This window comes from Trematomus bernacchii, unplaced genomic scaffold (genome assembly GCF_902827165.1).
Source record: "Trematomus bernacchii unplaced genomic scaffold, fTreBer1.1, whole genome shotgun sequence".
Classification (NCBI taxonomy): Eukaryota; Metazoa; Chordata; class Actinopteri; order Perciformes; family Nototheniidae; genus Trematomus; species Trematomus bernacchii.
In genome coordinates this window covers 1,075,696-1,088,116 of record NW_022987662.1, presented here as the reverse complement: position 1 = coordinate 1,088,116, position 12,421 = coordinate 1,075,696, and the positions used below count along the sequence as shown (strand labels likewise).

At 40.5% G+C, this 12,421-nt stretch overlaps 1 protein-coding gene across 1 annotated transcript in view; it reads right to left on the bottom strand.

Annotated features, from left to right (window-relative positions):
- Positions 1 to 12,421, bottom strand: part of scara5 (scavenger receptor class A, member 5 (putative)) — a 72,316-nt gene that overhangs the window by 22,791 nt on the left and 37,104 nt on the right. The window contains exons 8-9 of the mRNA XM_034135446.1: positions 8,980 to 9,060; positions 5,528 to 5,635 (exon numbers count right to left, since the gene is read on the bottom strand). Coding sequence (XP_033991337.1) covers positions 5,528 to 5,635; positions 8,980 to 9,060 — 189 coding nt within the window. The remainder of the gene's footprint in view (positions 1 to 5,527; positions 5,636 to 8,979; positions 9,061 to 12,421) is intronic.

Below are 12,421 nucleotides of genomic sequence, written 5' to 3'. Positions count from 1 at the left end.
CTGTTTTGTCCCCGTGGCTGCAAGGATTTTTATTTCTCCTTAAGTTTATATATATATATATATATATGTATTTATTTGACTATCATTTGGTATAACTGTCATGAAACCTAATTTCCGACTGGGATAAATAAAGTATTTTGATAGATTGATTGATACTACAATATATGGTTATGTCCAGCAACTCCAAATATCAGTATGGTTTCATTGTCACCAACATGAAACCACGGGTCATTTATTAATCAGATAACTCATGAGATCACTGTCAGAGAGTTTTGTTTTGAATTGCTCATGTTACTCAAAACAAACAACGGTTGTTCAGAAACAACAACTTGTCTAACGAGCTGCATCAATATTGTCAGTAAGGGGCGCAAGCTACTTACTTCTTGTCAGGGAATAATTTGCCCTGCATGTCATCCTTCGCCCTCTGACGCAGATGCCCAGCCTTGGACAGCCGCTATCTCCCTTAAGGAGGGGCTGCCCTAGCAAGTTGTTGTTACCAGTTCATGACCGGCCAACTCTCGGTCAGAGATAGTTATTGTTGTGGGACACCTGGAACACATCCTTCTCTGGGTGTAGATGACCCCGAGCCATAACCGACAACTAAAGTTGATTCAGTGTCCCCAGCTGTTTAGTCTATCTATTGAAGAATGTTGATTATTACACTCTGAACTAGTTCAAACCTGGAGCTACAGGAGGGGTCTTCAGAATTGATTGTGGCATCTCAACCGTGTGGTCAGATAGTGGCCCGTGACGTCTTGTGAATTCTCCGGCCGAAGCTCCAAATAAACCGTCAGAGTTTGCCATCAAAGCTCCAGCTCTCCATCGTGTCTCTTTGAGTCCTGTTTCCAATTGCTTCAGAAGTTTCCCCCACACTTCTGAACTTCCGTAATATGCAAATTGCTGTCACAAACATAAATACATCCTCTGTGGTGTTTAAAACAAGCATGATAGTTGGTCAAATATTAGCCTCCTGTATCCGGAGCTCAACTGCCTATGATGATGATCAATATCTAGATAAACAAATGTTCGCACACAAAATATTTCTGGGCTGTCAGTCTGTACGTTTGTGTAGTTTTTCTTCTATGTAGCGAGGAAAATGCAGTGGTTTTACATCATGAAATGCCAGATTATATATCTTCGTAATCATGGCTTGTTCGACTCAGCTGATCTGTGGAGCTTTACAACCAGAAAGAGAAGCACGTAAACACCTCATTCACTCCCTGCTCAGTCTACTAACTCTGGATCTGTCTTTCTATCCATGAAAAGAAACCATGAAGCTCCACAGTGCTGTTTTAACAAGCCTTCAGTCTCTACAGCTGAGGCCCCGCTCACAGCAGAGAGAACAAACTCTTCACCCTCCACTGGTTTGTTAAACCCACACAGACTCCAGATGGGTGGAGGCACAGACTGACATTGTTGTAAACTGCCAGAGTGTAGATGGCCAAACATCCGCAGAGACCCTTGTTTTTCTTCATCTAGTCTCCATTTATCTTGAAAAACATTCATTTGAAACTCTTTACATAATTAACTTGTCAGTCTAACAATGTTTAAAGCACCACATTTGTTCATTTTGTGGGGGACACTCTTTTCATGTTTGTTCATCCAAGATAGCTATTGTTGCCCGATGGTCTTCGTATGTTTACTCTTCACAAAGCAGAGGACTGTTAAACCAAATTACAACGTACAAGCTACAAGTTGGTTTTCAACAAAAACCTCGCTTATGTTGATATGATTCACTGATCAAAATAAACATTGACAAAAACTGGCATCTGTGTGTATGCAGCACGTAGCATCCTTTGTTTTAGTACAGTTTCACACAATTAATTTACTCGATTACTGTACCTATGTATCCTTTTGAGGTAGTCTTTCCATTTTATGCTACTTTATGCTTCTTTACCACTACAGGCTATATTTTGGAGGCATTTACATTTATTTGAAGCGGTAGATAGTTACTTTGCACATTTAGATAATGAATAGAAAGTACAAATGAACCAATAAGTTATGGTGCAACGTTAAATTGGCTCATACTTTTATTTAAGTAAGGTTTTAAATTCCAGGACTTTTACTTGTACATTACGCTACGTTTACAAATGTGACTTAGAATAAGTGCAAAAAACCATGAAGCGACATACTCAAAAAAGCAAGTGCATTTTTTTTTACCATGGATCTGAACTTATATTATTTTATTAGCATGTGCTTGCCTCTTAACTTAATAAGGAAGCTGTAACAACGTCAATTCCCCCTGTGGGACAAATTAAGGATTTCTGATTCTGACACAGTAATGGAAAAATTGACAATAACAACACAACAACAATAACTATCTAAAAATCCACCAACACTAGAGTAGAGTCTGGTGCAGAGTGTAGAGCCATAACATCCATACCCATGCGCTCAAACCGAAGACAACAGATCAATCTGGTCCAGGGTTTTGGAGCTACTGGCCAACACCGGGACTCCAACAGAGGACATTTGAGCCAAAACCAACTCTGATCAGCAACAGCTGCTGGCTGAACACACAACGTGAACGTACACACACAACGACATGCTCGCACCAAAAATCTCATTTGTCATGGTGATGTTTTTTCCCAATAGCACTGTGTGTGTGTGTGTGTGTGTGTGTGTGTGTGTGTGTGTGTGTGTGTGTGTGTGTGTGTGTGTGTGTGTGTGTGTGTGCGCGTGTGCGTGTGCGTGTGTGTGTTATGGTTGGCACTGGGTGGCTGGTGATGCCAGAGTGGAAACATCAACACGTCGGGGGGGTTATGTAGATATCGACGGGTGTGGATAAGTGGATTGATTGATAGATAAATGGATGAGAGCATGGAAGGAAAGGCAGAGAGAATCTGTAGCACTACGTCATCAAGTCTTAGTGTGATCAAAATATTTTCTATTTCAAAAAGTTGGCTTTTTATTCTCACTTCAACTTGGAAAAGTTGAACGCTCATGTCATGGAAATATATTTTTATAGTGTGCGATGGAAAACTACTGGGAAAACAGAATGGGGAAGAATTTCCAGACGCTCTCTCTCCCCAACGAACATAATCGTATATTCAGCTGTCCCGACACTATTACATGCTCATTATGGATTTTGAATCATATTTGAGAATTAGTGGCTTATTTTGACTTGCTCATAAGGGGCAGTAGGCTCGGTGCAAAAGCACATGGGTCACTGGATACTTTTAAATGTGTTGGGGAAATAATACATCTTTTTAAATCTGCAATTGACTGATTGATTCAAAACATGACTTAAAGAGCCTAAAACGCCTCCATTGGACTCCTTTGTTTACTTCCATGACATAGTGACATCAATATGTAACACTTGTGCTTTTATTGGCTAGCACTCCAACACATTTCCAAGCGTTTGGCCAATCACAACACAAGGTACGAATGAACCTGAAAATGTGCATAATAGGGCCCCTTTAAACTTCTTCTTGAATGACACATCATAGGTGTTTATGTGGATGATTAAACCCTAAAACAGCTATTTAATTTTAATATCTATATATGTGTTGCCTTAAGTATTTGTGCTTTTTAACTACGTCATAGGCACTATAGTTTCAAAACATTGTGTGATTGCAGAAGGCTGTAAGTTATGCAGTGTTCTCAATTCCACTTTTCCTCGTGAACATTATACTGCTCAAAAATATACAGAGCTGTTTATTTTGTTACGATTATACATGGTAAAACATTTCCTTGCATTACCTCATGTAAGACAGCTGATTTGATTAGTACAGACAGCTGTTTATGTGGAATAAATATAAGAAGGCACGGCTAGTTAACCACTAGCTACCATTGCGAAACATAAAACGAAAAACAAGAGCCACCTGTTCGTGATGTAAAACGTGTGAAAGATTGGGTCGTGCCGGAGAATTCTTGCAGAGGAATTTTCGACTAAAAAAGTCAACATCTCCAGCAGACGTCTGAAATGATTTTAGCTGTGAACGCGTTGAGAAGATTCAGCTGTGAGTTGTACGAGACTGCTGGGAGTAACACGCTCTTTCTACTGACTTGTGAATGACGAGCTGTAGGGTGAGTGAATAAGTGGCTCATTCATAGTAACTACTACTGTTACCCCATAAAGTACACAGCATTGCAGTTATCACATTAAACTCAAATTATTATAATGAATCGGTTGTGTTTGTTCTTGTGCTTCGATGTCTAGATTGGCGTTCTTGGCTGTGACGTCTAACAGTTCATTGCTTTTCTTTATAAAACGGACAAGTCAAATCATCAAGCAATCTGATTGGTTCTTAGCCGTGATATAATGAGCGTATATCATGGGTAGAATTGTAGTTACTTTTCACAAGTCATGTATCCCTCCGCGTCTGAGAAAAACTACAACCGTTACAGCTGTTACATTACGTCCGTTATGAAACTAACTAACTAACAAAGCTTAAGATGGAAACATTTAAGGTTAACTTCGACCTCCGGGGTGGCCTCACTATGGAGGAGTGGATTGAGCAGTGCCTATCTCCAGAAAGCACCTAAACGACGACATGCAGAGCTACGTGAAGAGCAGGTAGACCAACTGGAAAGGTACCACCATTCAAAAGCTTTCTGATGCGGGTCTTGAAACAAAGCAGAGAAATGATGACCGTTAGTGGCCACAGGTGCGAAAGCTCTCTCCAGAGCTACTGGAAGCCGAATCTCGGGGACCGGAGAAAGTGGAGCAATATTCTCGCCACGCCAAGCAACAGCCTAGAACAACCTCAACCTATACAAGTAACCACGTAAGCCATGCTACTGATGCTGGATAGTTTTTCAGTGGGTGCACAATAAACGGCAACATACACATTAATGTAAATAAATAGCCAAATAATCGATCAACGCTCTCTGTCTAATATGTTCGCTAGCTGTTAGTGTTGTTACATAGCACCACCATTTTATTTTGAACGTCATTATTTACTAATAAAAACTATTTAAATTAGAGTGTGTATTCTTTCTTTTATATTGCCACACTTTATATGCTCCTTATATCACAGCTTCGCGTCGGGCCGAACCACGCCCCTTAGCTGTGATATAATGAGCATATACCACGGCCTGTCGTGAGCTATTGCTTAAATAATATATGTTGGGGAAATATTTTCCAAGGTCCATAACTTTGACCCAGTTTATCAGTTCAAACTGTCCTGACTGAGCACAGGCACCTGCAACCTTGGCTGCTGTGCTCTCAGTGTTTTGTCTCCCTGTTCCTGCCTGATGGCGTCAGCTGATAGAGGTGTTATGCTTCTATCTTGTTATGCACAATGTTGATTATTCTCTCTGAACTAGCTAAATACACGGGTCTGGGGTAGAGATCTTGAGAATTGGTTTGGCATCTCAACCTGTGTCAACTTGTGGCTCATGACATGTCTTGTGAATTCTCCGGCCGAAGCTCCAAATAAACCGTCAGTGTTTGCCATCAAAAGCTCCAGCTCTCCATCGTGTCTCTCTGAGTCCTGTTTCCAATTGCTTCAGAAGTTTCCCTCACAATACATATGTTGTAGTTCTGACAATATAAAACATGTATTGATTTATATGAGAGACATACCTCTGGGACCAGGTTGTCCGATGTCTCCTTTCTCTCCCTGAAAACCGTCGACTCCGACAGACCCTTTAATTCCCCGGCTGCCCATCATCCCTTTTTCTCCGGTGAACCCTGAAAAACACACAGAAGTACAAGCTTGAACTCAAAAAGTGATTACAAATCATTCAATAGGAAATAAATCAAGCATAATATACTGCAATATTGTTCATGAGACTCTCCTCATTACGAGCTATGATACCATTCAAAGCACATTTACTATTGAGGTGGGATTCAAACGTAAAGCATGTCAATTGTATTCAAAACTTGACATTAAACTGTAATAGGTTAAAGTTAAAAAATGTGTATTCTCAAAGCTGTTTTCGCTTCCTGGCAGTTTTAGAAAAAACACCTGTGTTGGTTGTGAACGGTTCCACTAAATAAACAATTTCACAAGTTATTTTTAAGAAGCATTTGAGGAGGAATCTGTTCAAATCCATACATGAGATGCTTAGGTGCAAAATCAAAAAGAATCATATAACGCAGGCTTTGAAGTGATTCAAGTTCACTTTGACTTGCAAAATCATTTCAACCATATACCATATAGCAACTCGAATAAAAAGGGAATAATATGCGGATTTCATGATACATTAACAAGAAGCCCTAATGCTTCCCTCCTTGCCCAGGCATACATGCGGGGAGACATAAAGATGTTAGAAGTCATTTTCACTTAGTTTTTTTACTTCTCTCTACGTTTCAAATCTATAATGCTTGAAGAATAGCGCTATCCTTAATTTTGTTCCATAAAAAACAGTTTTCTTGAAAAGACCCACCCTGTTGCACTCAAACGTCTTAAAATTAATGTGGTAACGAGTTTTTGAATGCATCGTTGACGTATGAAGCACAACCTTTGTCAATACCTCGATATGCTCTGATTACACTGTTGTGACCACACAGAAATCTCATTGAAACAATTACATTGAAGGCATTACGAACAAAGACACAAGACAACTAGATGATGGATGATGTTTTTCTGTCTGCTGCAAAGGGTCAATAACGCTGTCGTCATAAAAACTCCTCTGGGAAAATGCAATCAATTACATTTTGGAAGGAGTGCAGACATGTTCTGTGCGATTTGCAGGAAAGTCCAACGAAAGTCAAAAAGGATTTTCAGAGCCTGAACGTGATGACAGATTTGTTTGGCCTCGATGTAAATGGAGTAATAGAAGAACATGCATGCACTGCTTCATAGACATATTATGTAACCCTGTTCATAACATGGTATTTTTATCATCCAAAAGACTGTCAGCTAAGAAATATCAACTTTCAAAACAGGTTTTTCTTTCAGGTTGGCGTCGCCTCGGAGTTACACTGGTTTTCAAGGACGGTTGTATAGTATTGAGTCTGGCTCTGATTTTCCTCATAGTCTTTTACATTGGGTCACTTTTTAGGAAAATGGATGTATGTATAAGTTTCCGCAGGTCTGTTTCAGATCCAAAATCAAGTCCATAATTCATGACCTGTAAAGACCTCAATTAGGAAGCAAATATCTTGAATTCAAATGTCTCCACTTGACAAGACATGTGTATTTTTTTCCCATATATAATGTTTACATTTCATCACATGTAATCTTGTTTTACAATACATAAAATCACATCAGATCGTTTGAGTATCTCTCTGCTTGAAGGCTCTTCTTTGAATGGTTTCTGCAAATTGTTTTTAACAAATATAAGTACAATTAATATTAGCCGCGTTCACACCGGAGTACTTTTCCCCGTACTTTTCGCGTTTAGTTCCGTTAGTACCCCTTATGTCGCGTTCACACCAAAAAGAGTACTGAGTGCCGGGAACTTTTACCCCCATTTTTAGTGCCTGCTGAGAGATAGTACTTTCCTGGGGGAAAAAAATGCCCCAGTTCTGATTGGCTGGGCGAATTGTAAACCACGCCCCGTAAAACTCTGAAATGTTTTGTAGAGCCGCCATTTTATTATCCTCGCATTAGCATTATTAGCATTAGCATTCGCCCAGCGCACGAACGCAGAGAGACTAACTTATGGCAACACAAAATAAAACATGGGAGCGGTGGAGATGAGGAGGTGTCGGCGTTCTGGCGATTTACTCGGAAGGCTTCAGTAGAAGCTGCTGGGAGTCCCAGCAGCTTCTACTGAAGCCAGTCCCCAACTCCGGGGACTTCCGGCCGGGGACTCCGGGTGGCAGTATACACCGTGAAGTTGTTTGTGGCCTGCCAGTAAACCCAAAGCAGAAGAAGACGAAGTGACTTTAGCGGCTCATTTGCGTAATCTTCCCTCAGGGAACTTATTCCAGTGTGAACGCGATCTGTACTAAGTGCCCTGGGGTAATAAGTGCCGGGGCACTAAGTACGGCAAAGTACTTGGTGTGAACGCGGCTAATGTATGAACCCTACAGAGGTTGACTTATTATTAAAAGACCCCTTCACTACAGACAAAAGCTTGATGGACATTGGGCACATTGTTCTGTTTTGGTCCTCGGGGAAGTTTCCATTCAATGTTATGTTTCCTCGCTATCTATTAAACAGGCTGTTTTCTTACAGTTAGAAATTCTTTTAATTCACTTTTTCCTGGAACTACAGCTATGGTGGGGGTTTTCCTTCCAGCAGAAAGATAATGCTTCTTGGAAATGTCATGCAGGAGCTGCAGTTCATCGGCCTGGGAATGTGGGATGGATGATGACAGGGGAGGAGCGAGAGGAAGAGGTACCCCGCTGGAAGGGGTCCAAAAAACATCTGGATTCATATTGCAGTATCTTACAGTATTTATGATAAATAGCCATTTCAGCTTTCTTAGGTGCCAATTCTGTCTGGATGAAGGTTAATGTTGTGGTTTTTGGTGAAGACAAAGATGGATGACCTGTCCCAATGGCCCCGTTCATGCCCTGTCTGAAAATAAATCACCATCCAAAGCTTGGGGGTGTTGTTTTCGTAAACGTATCTATATGACCTTTTTTATTCTCTGTGCTCAATGCATTAGTAATACAAGTGAGTGTCAACACGAAGGTAATAACACCAGCCAAAGTCTGTTTTGCGTAAAAAGGTAGCATTTCATGCCACTCAAACCTCTAGTGTAAAAAAAGGCATGTGACTCAAAAGACTTGGTGTTTACACAGTACATTTATGGGACAATTTTATGACCTACAGCTTGTAAAACCATCCAAAATCACGAGGCAATATTAGACTTTTTACGTCTTTGGGCTCACATGAGTTAAGAGGAAATAGTTTGAACTCACAGGAATACCTGATCTCCCATTTCCTACATACATTACAAACATTACAAATGAAATACTTCAAAGTTGAATAACACAGCATTTCTAGGTTGAGGATTTGTATTAAGTGGTTTGAATAGAAGTTGGAAGCAATATTGATTAAATGTATAAGTTTCGTAGGTCTTATGCCATTGTTATTCTACTCAATAACATCTGAATGGTAGAGTTGTAGTACCCACCTCTCAATCCTGTCAGCCCAGGAGCCCCGGGGGGTCCTACCTTCCCAGGATCTCCCTTATCTCCCTTTGGACCCGGAGGACCTGCAGAGAGAAACACAATTATGGTCACAATTGATGAGATAACGTATTGGTGATATTATGCACTCAATGCAAATACTAATGCACACACTTTGTCGTTGATTGTAGATAGTTGTTTACCACACACAGTACACTATCTTGCAGTCATAGGAGGATTACATGTACTGAAGTTTGTCAGCTTAGATTTCTGGTGTTGTATCATATATGTTTCATAGGTGAATTAGGGTTGTAGATTGTGACATAAAGTTGAAGAAAAGATAATCAGTAACAGAGAAAATATACTCGATGCAAACACGCAATTCCTGCTTTACTACTTACACCAGGGTATTCTCCAGAGAACAAGGATTTAGGAAGAGTCCAATTAAAGTTACAACAGTGTACAGTTTAACAGGTTTTTACAAAGTAGGATGCATATATTTTTATTCATTCACTATAAATTGACATCAACATTGCCTCTATCTCACTGTACTTCCTGAAGAGAAATGGAAGCTCCACCAAGGGTGTGTCAGGATCTTTATTATTACAGTAAGTTGGAGCCCTTATCATGAAAAGTGTTGCCAAAGTCAAGGAAGGCAGTAACCGTGTAGCTTATCACTTAAAAAGGGAACACATGGAACTGAGAGAGATACGAACAAATGCAGATAATTTTTTATCAGTGTCAAGAAACCCCGGGTATTTTCTTGTCTCTTATTATAGTTCACACACACACCAAACACACAGTGACATGGCGGCCAAAATGTAGGCCAAACTTGGTCTTACAACTGGTCCACGGATTCAATCCAAAACGTTTATTGTACTTGGAAAGAGTCGAAATAGTGAGAGAGAGAGAGAGAGAGAGAGAGAGAGAGAGAGAGAGAGAGAGAGAGAGAGAGAGAGAGAGAGAGAAAGAGAGACCACAATGGGAACCACATGTTTAACAAGGTGGACTGCAATACAGCTTGTGGCAATGCTTAACATTTCAGAGCCTGTTATTGTCCAGCACATGTCCAGCGGTTCTGATCCTTCAGAGCCGCTAATGTTCTTCATCTCAAGCTGCTGTCTGACTTTGAGATACAGATTGAGCTTCTTCACAACTGGACACAGTTAACTGGTCACCACAGGTCCCGAGACCATGAAAACGTCACATTAAGAAGGAAGGCTGGGTGTCTACTACCCCATCTGTGTATCGGTGTGTGTTGCTGTATTTCGATTCTTGTGAGGCCCACTAAAGAAGAGAGTGAGGACTCTCAAGGAGTTCAGGTTGAGGTTAGCATTAGGTTGAACTGCAATGAAAAATTGATCTATAGCAAAAACAATTGAGATTCATTTTTGAGTTTGTTGCCGTTGTTTAGAATAAAATGCCAAACATTCCTTTCTTCCAGCTTTTTCATTGTGTCTGCTTTTATAATTAAAATACGTTTAGGTTTTGTGGTGTTGGCTTGTGAAAGGCACTTTCTTCTGACATTGTATCTTTTGACCTGAGCTAACCTTTGGTCCTCAGTCTTAATATTGGGCCTCTGCACACTTTTGACTGGACTTCTTAGATCTATAAAAGTCTGCAGCAGTCAACAATACAACAGATGTGGCAACAATCTAAACGCAACAAGGTGATACATATAAAAAGATGTAAAAAGATCTTCATGCAAATGTTTGTGCCTATTAGTAGAAAGTTTAGGAGTGAAGTTTTCTGGGTATTGGGTTTTTATTGTATTGGGCACACCAGTTCATTTAATAAGGGCTAGTTTGTGCATCCCCCTTCAGGGGAATGTGATGTTTGCACCATGTTTTGTCCAATTACTGTAACAGATATTTCAACGGAGAACTGAAACCATGACCTTCTGTGGGAGCGAGTTGAATTGTCAGAGGGTCACAAAAGTCAGCAGGACCGTGAACTTCTGCACAACATTTCATAGCAATCCATTCAACACATGAGAGTAAGATATGTTCAGGTCAGAAAAGGTCGAACACACATTTTGGGGCCCAAGTAGACATGGTACGTCGTCCCACTGATTGAGATGTTGTAGTTCTCTGATTTATCTTAGTCTACTACTTCCTTTGATCTACAACAAGCAGCTCTGTGGTCACTCTATGGTCGTTGCCAAAACGTTTCCCACCCTTTGGAGGCAACAGTTTTCTCCCTAGGAGGCTAAAATGTGGCTTGAAGGGTAAGTATTGGGCTGTGAATGTGTGTGTTGGTGTTCATGCCAATTGGCGAAAAGGGATTTAGCAGCAAGAGGGGAGTTAACGTACCACAACCCATCGCAAGAATTGTTTGTTGTAAACTCTTGTAGGAGTAGCCAAAGTTAAATAAAACCCAACATTTTTCTTTCAGCAGTGAGAGAAAGCTGGACACATCCCCACCAACGTTTACATAGATCAAATACTGTCTGGAAATCATCTACTTTTGAAAGATATATAAGTGTGTCTGTCTCGCTCAGCTTTGGTAAAGACAGTTCACCCTGGTGGTCCTGATGAACTTGCGTCCTCCAAAATAGTTTGTTTTAGCACAGCTTCACATTATTAATCTCTTGGCTTTCCGGGGACCTATGTCTTCATTCAGCTGAGAGTGGTTCAACAATAACAAGCCCAGCGGCCCCTTCAGGAACATCTGACAGCGCTGAGTCCAAGAATACAACACTAGTGTCGAGTTCAGGCACCTCCGTCCAACATTCAGTCAATCTAATGTCGGGTGGAGCAACAGGGCAGTGAGTCTGTATTTTCGTATGTCAGATGTAGGGAAGATAAGGACGGGGGTTGTTGAAATACATCACCATGACGAATGACGCAAGGCATTATCAAGGTTTAAGTTATTCGAGAATACAGTCAATTTAACAGAGAACAGATGGACAACACTCTGGTCATAAGGAGGCTAACCTGTTCAATGTATGTCCCTAATGTAAGAGGGCAGGGGTGTGTTTAAAAGTGATTTATCCTGAGGGGATTTAGAGCAAAGTGCTTTGGTTGGACAGATACTGTTACACTGAGACATTTACAGTATTAGCCTGGATATAAGACAATATGTATTTACCTATTGACCCTTAGAGACATTTTAAGTTATGATATTTCCTGAGGACAGTAAGATGTTGGAATCTAGACGTAGTGAAAGTTGACACTGTCTATGAAGGAAATCGTTGAAATGGATGACCTGCGCTTCCTATCTTTTTGTTAAAATGCATAAAATTGTAGCAAATGAAAATCAACAAATACATAAGACTTCAATGTGTGTAAGCCAGGCACCACTGAGCTTTAGGACCCTTAACGAGCAAAGCAAACACGACACTAAAAATGTACATTAATTTCCATCAGATGACACCGATGGCTGTAAATGTTTCCAGGCCTCGGCTTTTCTCGGCTCACAACATATGACTAACTCAGCAAAAACTCC